This window comes from Pleurodeles waltl, chromosome 3_1 (genome assembly GCF_031143425.1).
Source record: "Pleurodeles waltl isolate 20211129_DDA chromosome 3_1, aPleWal1.hap1.20221129, whole genome shotgun sequence".
Lineage (NCBI taxonomy): Eukaryota > Metazoa > Chordata > Amphibia > Caudata > Salamandridae > Pleurodeles > Pleurodeles waltl.
Genome location: NC_090440.1, coordinates 221,217,355 through 221,231,722, shown reverse-complemented (window position 1 = coordinate 221,231,722; position 14,368 = coordinate 221,217,355). Strand labels below are relative to the sequence as shown.

Genomic DNA, 14,368 nt, shown 5'->3' with positions numbered 1-14,368 from the left:
TTGGCAAAGTAGTAGAATAGTCGACGTAAGAGAACCATTTTAGCCAGGGCTATCTGACGAATGGGGGCTAGAGGGAGCAACTGCCAGAAATGAATGTGTACCCTGGTGCCGGGCAACCAGTACAAAGGTTACCCTCATTCAAGCCAAGTGGGGTGTGGCATAAACAGATGACCAGGTAGCAGAGTGCCACTCTTTGACAGTAAAGGATGCTTCACCCAAGTATAAATGTTGTGCAGATTGGGTTAAGTTAAAGGGGTATATAGCCGATTTCTCCTGTTCACTCACAGTCCTGCAGCTGTGGTTAATCTTAGTCAGATTATTTTGTATTGGGGAGTCATCCAAGAAGATATCCTGAAGATATATCAGCAAGTCGTCTGCATACAGCGATACGGAATGGGTCCTATCTGCCAGAGGTATACCCCAATTACGACCTTCTGTCTACAGTCAGATAGCCAGGAGCTCCATCACAAGAGGAAGGACCAAAAGTGACAGAAGTCACCCCTGCCTGCTCTCCGATGTACCTGGAAAGATGCAGAGATGGAGCGACTTAGTAGCACCCTTAAAGTTGGGTTAGTGTAAAGTAGTTTGGTATAAGTTAGCAATGTAGGGCACACTCCCAAGTGAGGGAGCACAAGAAAAAGGTATGGCCAACTCAGTGCATCAAATGCCTTTTTCAGGTCCAATATTAGGCATGCAGCTTGTGGAACTTGTACTTGTACATGGTCTATGTCCTGGAACAAATCCATTCTGATCTATCTGAATCAACTTTGGGAGAACACATGCACAATGATTGGCAAGAATTTTCCTAAGTATTTTATAATCTGCATCCAGGATTGCTACAATTCAATATGATGACAGTCTCAGGGGGTCTCTGCCCGGTTTATACAGTGAGACTAAGATGAATTCATGCAATGAAGGGGTGAGCTCCCTGCTGTCAGTGCAGCCTCATACATTGCACCCACGTGGTGGGCCTAGATTGTCGAAAAGGTGCTTTAATATTCAAGAGATAGGCGGTCGAGCCCAGACACCCTGTTGTGGGTGAGGGCTTGGATTGCCTGAGCTTCATCTTCTTCCATGGTTGTTTTAGCATCAGTGACTTCACTGGTACTGGCAGGAATTTGGGGCACCTCAATCCCGGATAGGAAGCTTAGTGAGTCCGCCTCTAAAGAGAACCATAGAGCACTGTAAACTGTTCAATAGTAGCCCTAAAAGGATTGGAGTATTTCTTCTTGTATGCAGCGTGCAGACCGTAAAGCAGATGGGTAATTTTATCTCAGTGATTGGGGTGATTGTGTGATATTGTTGTATCAGCCAAGCCAGGAGGCAGCCGGACTTGGACCCTTGACACATGGGCAGTAAAGGTAAAGCGACGGAGGTGCTCTAATAGCAGAGTATAGGACATTTTGGCTGCTGCAAGTTGTGTGGTCGACATAGGATCAGAGTCCGCTGCCTTTCCAATTCGGCTAGCTGGTGTTCAGGAGCCATGATCTCCCTATTAAATGTCCTTCAGACACCCATTATTCGCTCAATCCAGCCACCTCTGAGCAATACCTTGAAGGCATCCCACTCAATAGTTTTAGTGGATGCCATGTTATGGTTGTCAGTAAAATAGTGGCGAATATGAGTGCTCTGCTCGTCATGGAAGATGTAGTCTTCCAGACAGTCATGCTAAAGATGCCAAATGGGTGTTGGTAGTTGAGGAGTCTTCCACCGCAGGTCAATGAAGTGTGGGTTGTGATCTGAAACTATTTAGCTACTATAGTCGGTGTGATGCATCTGAGGCACTAAGAAAGCCAAACAAAGGAAACGGTCAAGGCGTACGTGCAATTTGTGAGGTGCTGAACAAAAGGAGTACAGTTTGGCGGTGAGATTGTGGGATCGCCATGCTTCTAGTAAGGACCAATGATGCATCCAGCTTGGAGTCATGCAGCTTGTGTAAATGAAGGGGAGTGTGGTAGTGGAGGATGGGAATCTATCAAGGGTTAGGTCCAGTTAAAGTCCTCACCAAGAATCCATGAAGTGAATTCTTGTGGGCTGGGGCCATAGAGAGGGCATCCCACAAGTGTCCCTGGTTGGAATATGGGGCATATATGCTTCTCAGGAGTAGAGGGCATCCATCCAAGTGGCCCACCAGAAGCACATAGTGTCACTCCTTATCAATGATAGTGTCTAACACTTGAAAGGGAATACCTGGGTGGATCCAGCTTAGGACACCTAGGTAGGTTGAGTATGTAGTTGCGTGGATTATGCCCCTCCAATACTTGTGAAGGTGCTCAAGTTCATCCTTTGTAGAGTGTATCTCTCTCAATAGGACAATCTGGGCTTTCTGATGTTGCATGTAGGAATAGACTGCGTATTGGTCGCGCTGTGTGGATGCCACGTACGTTCAGCGTGAGGTGGTGAAAATCAATATTTGTAGATAGCATGATGCTGTGTGATGTCTGGGTGGCTCTGTGGGGGCTGTTGCTGGGGGTATCATCCCTCCATTATCACTTGTCCATAGTATGATTGTTGTGTAGCCATTTTAGTTATAGCTCCATGCATGTTAGTTTAACACACTAGGCCGCTGTGCACTTTGACCTAGATATATTTTATTTGGCTTTGCATTGTTATTTTTACAATGACCAGTTTTAAGGTCTTGTTTTATTTTCATCTATCTAACTGTTTTTGCTTAGCCCAGCACCGTGTTCTCAAACAAGACATTCTTGATCACTTTGTGCTTCAGTCAAGGCTACAGTTTGGTACGTTGCCGGTGAAGGTGGTAGAAGTTTAGTCTCCAACATTGGTAGAAAATACACATCCTTACGTAGGGACATTTTCTTAGAACATCAGCTGTGTTATTATAAAAACACTTCCTAGTCCCATTACACGTTAAGAGGGAGATTCCAGCCAGGGAACCATGACTGTATGCTGATTGCTGAATGCTTCGCTGCAGATGCTAACGCAGACTACAGGCCTTTGCTCAGGTATGAGGGTCGATGTCCTCCTGGGGGAACCTGAAAGGCAGAATTAGAGTTTAACGTGCTGTGCTCAGATTATGATTTAGAAAGAAAATAGTCCATAAATTCTAGTGACAATATGATAGCGTTATTCTTGTGTTTCACTCTCCTAGTCACTATTTTAATACTGTCATGTTGTGTCATCCTGGTTATTGCAGCTCACGCTTTGCTATCTAAGATGCAGTTGTTTTATTGAACCAATCATTAGAACATATACTGCTTCTGTCTGTCATTTATGTATGAGACCGAATTGTGAATGAGAGAACCGGATGCGACCTGAGTGACCACGACTTCCCTGAGAAGCCTAATATGTCATGCGCTCGGCTGCCCATTCATCTCTATCCATTGGTAGAGATGAGGCACTGCTAGTTAGCCGGAGCAAAACCCGGATTTAGAGCGTCAGGTGTCACCCACAGTGGGTCAGACTCAGTCTCCCACACCGTGGCCGGTCTTGCTGCTCAAAATCCAGTAGTCTCATTAGAATAATGAGAGCCTACGCGACATGATGATCACATATTTTTGCCCTGCCGGTAGTATACCAATCAATGGGGGGTAATACGAGGTCTAGGACCATTGTAGGGATGATATGAATAGAACAGAGAGAGCCTACTGCAACAGGCAGTATGCACAAACAAGTCATCTATATCTAGAGACCTAAGGTATAGTGGGGGGTGACCAAACTTTGAGTGATAAGGCTGTTGCCTATGGGCCCATTTGAAAAGAAAAAGTTGGGGAGGGCCTGCAAACAGCGGATGTCAGGGTAATCTCTAGTTGTGACACCTAGGAGAAGAAGGAAAGGTATCAGATGTTGGTCTCGGAAGGGATGCACCAGGAGGATTGTGCAATGTGCATGTGTGGGGAGCCCCGGAGACGGCAGTTATGGCAAGAAAATTTTAGGTTAAATATAGGATAGCAAGTCATTATAGCATGATGACATAATGGATACAGCCAGGTTACACTAGCTCAGGCAACATATGGTGGATTCACATTATATAAGCGTGTCTGCAGTTTGAGAGATTACACTCTGTGGAGCCATGGAGCCCTGTTGTCATCATCTGAGGTAAAAATGTGTCTGCCCTTTTCCTCGTCTATGTCAATAGAGGCAGTGCAATGGTGGCAGCTGCCTGCAGGGCCCGATGTTTTTTTTCTATGATCTGTTCCAAATTCAGGAACATCATCAGAGATGATCGTGATGCAGAGATGTTTTGGGGTTTACTCTGCCGTTTCTGGTGCGGTTTGGGGGCAGTTGAGGTCTGGGCAGGATGATGCAGGTTGGTCGTGCCATAGTATTGGTCGGCCCAGACTCAGGCATCTTTGGGATCAGTGAAGAAGTGTGAGGAGCCTTCAAACATAATCTTGAGGCATGCTGGGAACAGGAGTGAGTACTGGACTCCAAGTAGCTGTAGATGTCGGTTGACTCCTAGAAAAGAGGCTTGCTGCTGCCAAACTGCCTTAGTGTCATCAGGGTACAACATGGTCACTTTGTGCTTGACTCTGAAAGGGCCAGTACCACAAGATACATGGAAGATGGCATCCTGGTCATTGCAATGGAGTAATTTCCCAACATAGAGCGTGGGGGGAGCCAGGAGAGAGCTGTAGATTTGGTACTCAGTGTGCTCTTTCCAGTGTGAAGAATGGAGTGAGATCAGAGCTAGGGATAAATGACCTGATCTAGTTTTTCAGGTAGGCAATGGGATGTTGCCCATCCGTTCCCTCCAGCAATCCCAATATTCTTATGTTGCTCCTCTGAGAGCAGCCTTCAATGTCCTCTGCCCTTTCCACCACATTGAAAACTCGCTCCTGAATAGCACATTTATTGTTGGCCACAATGGGTTGCAGGATAGTTATACTTTTCTTGTCTTCCGTGACCTTGTCTGAGAGTTTGCGGTGATCGTCACAGAGAAAGCTGATCTCGGTAGTCAGGGTACTGAGCTGTGTCTCCATCGAGATGCAGGAGTGTTCAGTGGCAGCCAAAACTTGATCAAATTTATCAGAGGTGGACATCACCAGGGCAGATCCTGCCAGTGGTGTTTATGAGATGATTGACAGTGAGGCCATGTCAGTTAAAGAGGTGCCCGGAGTGGCTGATCGGCGCCTGCCCATGATGAGAAAGTGTGGCTGTTACCAGCCTGAGTATTCATTAGGCACCTGGGGGAATCTTCACCCCCCTCTTCCTGTGGAGATGAGGAGAATTGTCCTAGGGGGGTCATCATGTGGGGTTACCAGGGCTTTGGGAGGAGGTCGGGTGGCATCAGTACCTGAAGGAGTCACCCCCAGGGCATCAGCTCTAGCACCAATGCAAGGGAGGAACAGTCAGGTGCATGTCCAACTTGCTGGGCCCCAGCCAGGGCACAAGGGGGGCTCAGGTGGGCAGCGGTGCCCCTCCCATGTGCACTGAGCCGTGCGCTGATGTCAGGGGGGGTTTGTAGAGATATCGAGTGAGATCCCATGGGTCTGGCATTGACTGTAGCACGTGGGGGGAGCTGCCTCAGTACTTTCAATACCACAATGTGGGGTTGGGAAAACCCGTACCAGGAGTCTTGTAGTTGGCAATGTGTTAAGTGTGTTGTAGCAGCCCCAGTTATTATGTGCCGGTAACACCTCGTCAAGCAGGTCCCCCATGCGGGCAATGTGAGGGGAAATAGAGGTTGTTCTGCCTAGACGTAGGAGAGTTCAGTAGGCTCCTCTTGGAAATCAACCAGCAGAGAATAAGAGCAGTGTTCTTCTCAGACTCCCAAGCTATGAGGAAGTCTGAGCCTTCTGCAAGTCACTTCCAGAACCCTAAAGCCTTGGTGCATGGTAGGAAAGGCCCACATTAAAGGGCCTAGATTCAACAGGGGTATGGGGGCTTGCAGTAATGCCCTAGTGCCGGGAGCTGAAGTGTTCAGGTGTGTAGGCCCCCTTGCATGCACCAGTGAGAGCACCAATGCAATTGGGAAGGAGAAGGCCCCAGGCTCTGGGTCAGGCTGCAGCACAGGGTGCAGTATAATAGCAAGGGCCTCAGCTCAGCCACAGCAGGCCGCTGCAACAATGGCATGTCCCCCTTGTGCACCAATCAGTGCGGCAAAGTAAGGGGAAGAGTATAGGGATGGTGTACGGCAATGATGTAGACAGTTGGGGATGGCTGCTGGCCTGGGCGCTGTACTCCCTTGAATGCACTTGTGGGGGGCGTTAAGGCATGGGAGAAAGAGGCACTACAGTGCTTGGGCTCAGGGGGGCTATAGTAGGCTTCAGCAGGGTTGCGGTGGCTGGATATCGGTACCGTGTAAAATGGGGCCCTCCACACCCAGCCCTTGGAAGTTCCACAATGGCAGGGTTTGCCGTCCAGACGGCTACTTGAGGGGTCTAGGCCACAGCACTTCTTGCACCAGTCAGGGCTGAGTGGAATGCAGCCTCGATGTCCGGGTGTGGCACCCAGAAGCTCATTGGGTTCCACCAAAAGCATGGCTGAAATGGGCTAGGGATGCCTGCCAGCATCAGCGAAGGACCAAGCCAGGATGGTAGTCAATACTCGGGCCAGAGAGTAGAGCCTTAGAGGCTTGCATCCACCATCTTGGAGGCATGAGCCACGTCTCCTCAGTGCTCTTATATGACTTATGTGCGAGAGGAAGAAATTTAAAACAACATCGAAACCAGTTAGAGACCACAGACGGACACACACAGCCTAAAATTTGGAAGAACATGGGTTGGACTGGGCCCTTGAATCTCCAGTCTCAGAGACCAGTAAGAGTACCTAGATATATGGAACTGTGTCTTTGATAATTCTGGTGACATATAAAGAAGCAATATATTGCACAGATTTGACTCTGGGGGTGGGGATGGAAGGACATGTGAGGAAGGAGGAGACGATGTGGGAGAGTAAACCAATTTAGGTCATGCATTGTGACTGCGTACTGTAATGAAATCTTTCAGCTGTTAAGTTGGATAAATAATAAAATATCATATAAGAAAGACAGAAATATCTCTACTGAAAAACTGAAGTCCTGTGGAGTAGAGGGGCCTGAAAATCCTCCAATTTCTGGAGGTAAATTTCATGGGCAATAATATCCCCAATTATACTGTGCGTGTAAAGTTTTCTTCAGAAATTGGAGGATTTTTAGCTCTCCTCAAACTTTAAATGCTGTCTTTTGTTACTAGATTGGCAATTGTACATCAGTGTGAGCAGAATAACTCCTTCACAATGTCAAATAATTCAACGGAAGCACTAATAATGTAACTTCCATAATAGTTAGTTCTATTTTTTAAATATCAACTTAGAGCTGTTTAGTACATTAACATGATGTTATTATGGCTGAGGGAGTTTATCATTACGCCAATTATAAGCGGATCTAGTATAAGTGGACATGATTTCCTTTAGAGGATCAATTTAATTACATTCACCCCAGTATAATTTTTAAAGTCCTGTATGGATAGAGACAATATTGGAAGAAGATAATAGGTGCATATATAAAGGGCCAGATTTATCAAACTCTCAGGCAATGCAGCAAGACAATTTGCTGTGCTGCGTAACAGGGAGAGCGCAGGAATGCTCCATTTCTACTGATATGGCGCATTCCTGCTCTCTCCCTGAGCTGATGTACTGTGTGATGCCTAGCGTCAATGCAGGGACCCTTGGACCATGATGTAAGGGTGCCTGCATCACACGCAGGATTGATGTTGTACAGGAAGGCGCACCTTCTTAGAGGGTTTCCCTCTTCTTATGAATGCAGATTGTATCAAAATCAATGGGTCGATGCATGGGAACGCCTTCCCAATAAAGAGTAACAGTGATTTGCACTACCTTGCATTACTCTGGAATTACCAAGGCTCCTTTATTCTAACTTAAACCCTTGTGTTCAGGGCAGGGTTTAGAGCAGTGCGACTGTTGCGGCTACACTGGGAGCTGACCTGGAGAGGGGGTACTACCTAGGGGAGAGTGCTGGGTTTAGCAATTACTTAGAATTTAATGTTGCTAAAAATAATTTGTTTGGTTAGACATACATTCTTATTAGTAAAGCCAGCTTTTACTAGTGCTTTAAAACAAATTAAGTGTATTTGAGAAGGGGGCTATGGAGAGATGAGGTGCACTTTCGCCCAGTGGTAGTGAGGAAATCTGAGGGAGAGGACGTCATGGGCAGAGGAAAGGGGGACACAAAAAATAATTGTTCCACAGGTCGCCAAAAGTGCTAAAGCCGGCCCTGCTTGTGTTGCCTTGCATCACCTTGCGTGACACAACAGGAATGCAAGGGCTTACTAAATCTGGCCCTCAGTGTTTTTCAATTACGCAAAAGTAGGGAATTAATGAATGTATTACTTTTTTTTTTACTAATTATTATAAAACATGAATATTTCATCTTTTTTACTTTAAGATCACCGGAATGGAGGAAGATGCTATACCACTGACATGTATCATGAAGCCGAGGAGACAACTCAGGACCAAGAGGGAAAGATTCAAGGATTATCACCACGTGACAGTCAGATGGAAATAAGACAAATGCTTCATGATGGACACAAATTACTTAAAAGCAGAATAAAGGAGACACAAATTGAACTGGGGAAACATCTGGAGGAAACCCAGGAGGGGATGAAGGAAATCGTCACAGTGGGTGCAATACAACTAACAACCACTGGCAGGCAGGTTGAGTCTGCAGCGCAAGAGCACTCGGCTACAGAGTCTTTGAGGAGGGAGAATGTGGGGAGCCCTGTGTCAGGAGAATCACTCGGAATTGCAGTTGGAGAGGTTGCTGCAGCTGCTGCAACACAACTCGTTTCGCCTTTTCTTACCAAAGTAGTTGCAAAGCTGTTTAAGAAATAGTTTAATTAGATTTATTAGATGCAGGAAAAGATCAAGATCTTTAAGAAATCTCTTAGAATGTCTGAGTTGTGGGTGTTGCCTTTTATTGCAGTTTTGTTTTGAAAAAATGTACCTTAAGTAATTCCACATCATGAACCATGAAATCTGTGTCTCACCTACAGGATCTGCTTCAGCTCCAGCCCTCCAGCAACCAAGCATGTGAAACACTCTCTATAACCTGAAGGTAATCATAATATTGACTGACACCATTCTGCCTCAGAGTCCTCATCATCTGGCAGGGTCGGATTAGGAAGGCAGGCTTTCGGGCATTGGGCAATGGGTGAGTGCCTCGGGTTCACCTGTGGACCAGTTTTTTAGGGCCTCTATAAACCGGCCCACAGAGACTTCCTGTCTTTCCCAGTCCATGTCAGACCACTGTAATGTGGCGCTAGCACCATGGGCACTCCCTGCCATGCTGTCAAACTGAGGCTGAGGACCAGGTGTTCCCTGGCCCTTATGGCATTCTCATCTCGGCCCCCGCCCCGCATGGTTGGTCCAGAAGCAGTTGTCCCCCGATGGGCAATTACTTTCAGGCCATAGAGGGCGTGAGGAGGGTGATTGTTTGCAGGGGCCTCGCATTAGGCCCATTCTCACCTAAGCCCACAGAGCAGCATCAAGTCTGTGCTTTTCTTTACCCTTTCCCTGCCAGACCATTGTCCTGAGGCTAAAGGGGGCTGGGACGGGGTGAGTAAGATAAAGGCTGAGTTATGGGCCTCTCTGTGAGGTAACTGTAGTAATTCCTCTAAGTGAAGTAAAAGGTAGAAGTCCAAATAACTGAAGAAAGTTCTTAATTATTTTGCAGAGATGAAGGTAACAGAAACTCCAGCCACACCTGCATACAGCTCCAATAGCTCCAACAGAATAGAACACTGGAGCATTCCAGATAATGCAAGAACTGGTGCAGGGGGAACCAGACCATACCAACTACAACATTTGATATACATGAATAGATATCCTGAGAATAAAATGTGCTGTACCATAAATTATAACCTAAGTTGACACATACAATACTACAGCAACCTTTCCCAGAAGAATAAAAACATAGGTCCAGATGTAAGAGGGCCTAGCGCCTCCTTACGCCACATTAGCATAATTTGTTTTATGCTAGTGTGGCCCAACGAGGCCAAAATCACCACGCCAGATTTACAAAATGGCATAATGAATGCATGCATTGCACCACTTTGTAACCCCTTGTGCAAGGGAGTCATTCCCCCATTATGGGGGCTGCAAAAATGGTGCAAAGAGATCTAAAAGATTCCTTTGCGCCATTTCTTTCTGCATTTTTAATGCCTGCTCAGGGCAGGCACTCAAAGGGGGAACACCATTGGTTCCAACTGGCCCCTATGTACTGTTCAGTGTTAGTGGCAAAATGTTGCCGCTAACCCTGAACAATGCATCTATAGCATCAAAAAGTTTGACTCTTTTGCCTCCTATCCTGCGCCATGGTGCACCGTATTTTAATCACGGCACACACATGGTAGCAGAAGGGGGTCGCTAAGGGGTGCAAGAAAAGTGGAGCTGCACTGGATGCAGTGTCACTTTTCTTAAATCTGCCCTATAGGCAGCGGGTAGCGGAGTAGGTGTAGTGTTCTAGTCAGAGCTGCCCAGATTGGATCTCAACATCCTATGATTCTGGTCAAATCACTGAGGCCCTCATTCCAACATTGGCGGTATTGACCGCCTACTGCCACAGCGACGGCCACCTACATACTGCTGCCATGGCTACCAGCCGTCTACCGCTATCATGACTGACGACGGTATTCCATTAGAATGCTGGCGGAACACCGCCAATGGTCAGGGTGGCAGACGACAGTAAGGCGGCGCTGCTGACAGCAGCACGCCATGCCAGCAAAACACTGCCGACAGTATCATGAGCAACGATACGGCCTGGCAGTGTTTTTCTGGCAGATGGGGCTGCTGACAGCAGCGCTGCAGACCTTCTCCAGCCGGTGGACCCCTTGCAAGCACGTAAGTCGGGTTCTCTGACCGGAGAGGGGGGTGTTGTGTGTATGTGGGGGGTGTTGTGTGTGTGTATTGGCATGCGTGAGTGCGGGTATGAGTCGCGTAGGATGCATGCGTGAATGAGTGATTGTGAGTGTTGTGTGCTGTGAATGCATGTGTGTGACAAGGTATGTTGGTGTGTGTTGCGGTGTGTGGGTATGTATGTGTGCATGCATGGGTGGTGGTGGGTATGCGTGTGTGCATGTGTGTATATGGGTGCACGTGTGGGTCTGTATATGTGCGGGTGCAGGAGAGGAAGGGGGAGGGTGGGGGAGGACTCTGGGAGGGGTATGGGGAGGGGGGCGGTTGAGGCCCCTATCAGTGCCAGGGAAAGGATTCCCTGGCACTGATAGTGCCTACCCCCATGGTTTTCGTGGCAGTATATTTGGCACTAAAACCATGACGGTAGGCCGGGTCGTAATCCCGAGGTTGGGATTGTGGCAGCTGCCGGGCTGGAGACCGAAGTCTACAGCCCAGCTGCCGTTACCACCCTGGCGGTCGGTGTGTTAAAGTGGCGGATTTGGATGGCGGTAACCGCCATGGTCCAAATCCCATTTTTTTTACCGCCGGCCTGTTGGCGGTAGTACTGCCGCTTTAACACCGACCGCCAGGGTTGTAATGAGGGCCTTAATCTCACTCCTTAAACTAAAAATGTATTTAATCCGGTGCAATGGAACTGGTTCTTATGTAAATTGCTTTGCTGCCTTTCGACTGAATTCACACATTATAAAACTTCAAAAAATAATCATTATTCATGAATGTGGGCCACTTTTTTTAGGATTCTCTTGGCCTAATTGTGTTCTCATCTGGCTTTGTCATTTTGTATAGCTCTAAGTTAAAGAATGGACTTGTGACGTTGTGCACAGCTACCACACAGCTGCTGCTTGCCCCCCACGTGAGCTTGACTCCTGACATCAGAATACACGCTTGCACTGCTGCTCTGTGTACCACGTCTCAGGTCACTTTTTCAGCATTTCGCAGACTGCATTTGGAACTGTTTGGCTTTTAGCCATTAATTAATAAGCTGTATCAGAACATTTTCAGGTATTGCTCCTGATGACTTCATACTTTAAAGTGCCCTGACAGTCTCCACAGGTGCTGCATGGGGTACCAGAGTTCTAATCACAACACCAATAAAACTGACTGAGCTGCTCTCAATCTCTCATTTTGTTAATGTAATGGAATTTGAAATTGGACGCAAACAAATGTTCTCAGACTGGTTCGTGGCAACAGTGCAAGTGCATCAAACAGAATACAAAATGGATGATGAGTGGCCTCAAACTAATTTAGTAAAGCTCTACTCTTTCCATTAAAATACATCTTTGTTTTTTTATATTTGTGAATTAAATACATTTGTTTGCCATTTGTGCATTCGTTTGATGAATGCTTATGTATTATTATGCATTAATTTACTGTTCAAATAGTCAACAGTGCTCAAGCTCGGGTCCCAAACATTCCTCGATTCAAATAATGATTCGGTGGGGGTCCTTAGGTTCCAGCAATTATTAAATGAGGGTGGGTTCACAGAAGTCAAAAAGGTAAGAACCACTATTTTAAGGGAAAGAAAGAGAAAAGAAAGAGGGTCTGCTTTGGGTCCTGACACCTATTCTTATCGGATCGACTTCGCTCTTTGCCAGATATCAAGAAGAGGCAACTGTTTAGCCTTCTGACTTCTTCCTAGACATTGTTTACCTAAGCAAATGGGCCCTTTCCATCTAGGTAGTTTGTTAATGTAAATAATGTTTTTTCCCCTCAAACTTGCATCACTGATTTCAAAGAACCTGATTATTGGAAACTAGCATTTTCCAAGGGAATTGAAAATTGGCCCTCAGCAGAAAGACTGAAGTTTGAATTAGTGAGTTAGCAATGCAAGACTGACCACCCACTCAGAGCTGGTGGGCCACATGTAAGAGCATTTGGACTGTTCTCAGCATACATCAGGAGCTGGGCAGTTGGAAGAGGGAAGGTAACTGTTCAGCCTGTGCAAACATGTTAAACTGTAACAAACAAAGGATATTAAGCCAACACGCGTCATTGATCACTTGGTAACAAGAACCAATAGCTGTCTCAGATTACACCTTGTTTTCTAAATATGTGAAGGGTAGTAAATCATAACTGGCCTTGGTCAATGGGTATGTAATATAGTTTCCTCAACCAAGTGGCTCAGAAAAATCCAGAAGTGTCTCAGACTAGTGTTCCCCTCGTTCAATTATACACAGAGCCACTGAAATTATGCAGTTTTGCCGCTGTGGCATTTTGCACATAACTAAGGATATACCCCAGTTACCGCATAATCCATTTTCTGATGCATAATCTACAGATTTTAACCAAAAATGTACACCGTAAACGGATCAAAAGTTACTAGAGATACAGCAGCATCTGCTGCTGCGCAGTGAAAGGCCCTTTGCAAAGGTTGGCTAATCATCTTTCTGTTGCTTAGTGGTGTTGTATTTATATGGAAGAGTTGTACTAATGAGGAGAAACGTTTACCCAGATAGTGTTGACATGTGTAACAAGCATTGGCAAAGCCAAAAAACAAGAAATCTCACGTACACAATTGGCTTTAGCAATATTTTTAGCCATGTTGTACAGCAGCGTGCGGCATTGCTGAAAGTTTTTTTTTAAACAAAAGCTCCAGAACTGACTAGTTTTATTTCTGGTAGCAGGATGGTATAGAGGGTTGGCATAATGGAAGAAGGGACGGCATACAACACAGCTAGGGCTGTTTTGACGGAAGCACCGCCAACAGGCTGGCGGTGCTTCCCAGGATATTACGACCGCGGCGGAAGCGCCGGGGCCGGCGGTTTCCCTCCACAATGGCCCCAGCGGTTTTAATCCGCCAGGGCAGCGCTGCTTGCTGGTTTGAACCGCCAGGAAAAGGCTGGCGATACGGGGAGTCGCGGGGCCCCCTGACAGGGCCCCGTGCAGCTTTTCACTGTCTGCATAGCAGACAGTGAAAAGCGCGATGGATGCAACTGCACCTGTTTCACGGCCGCAACACCGCCGGCTCCATTTGGAGCCGGCTCCTGTGTTGCGGCTGAGATCCCCGCTGGGCTGGCGGGCGGAAACCAGGTTTCCGCCTGCCAGCCCAGTGGGGATCTCATAATGGCCACGGCGGGAGTGTGGCTGCATTGGCGGCCGCCCGGCGGTCCGATCTTGGCAAGAGGGACAAAGAGTGTGGGGAAAAATTAGCTATGACCTGGCTAGCCGTGTTATAGTGCTATCTTTATTGTAGCAGGTGGGTGAAGGTAAACAACAACAGCTGAGGAGTGGGGGAAGTGGGTGGGGGTGAGTATTGACAACAGGAGGGAAGGAGAGGGGAGCATGGCTAAATGTTTTTTAAAACGTGCTATCATCATTGTGCTTTTTTTGTTATGGCATGTGGAAGGGCAGGCATCAACAGATGCGGGAGGGGGATAGCAACAACACGGACAATGGAGGAGACAAACAACACCAAGGATAGTGGGTGGGGAAGGCAACAACACAACGAGGGGGTGGGGTAAGCAATAACAGGACAACGGGTTGGGACAATTAA

General features: G+C 47.0%; 1 protein-coding gene across 1 annotated transcript in view; it reads left to right on the top strand.

Annotated features, from left to right (window-relative positions):
- LOC138283954 (E3 ubiquitin-protein ligase TRIM11-like) overlaps positions 1-13,912 on the top strand; it is a 222,606-nt gene extending 208,694 nt beyond the window's left edge. The window contains exon 7 of the mRNA XM_069222227.1: positions 8,348-13,912. Within this exon, the coding sequence (XP_069078328.1) occupies positions 8,348-8,793 (446 nt within the window). The 3' untranslated portion in view covers positions 8,794-13,912. The remainder of the gene's footprint in view (positions 1-8,347) is intronic.
- The last annotated feature ends 456 nt before the right edge of the window (positions 13,913-14,368 follow it).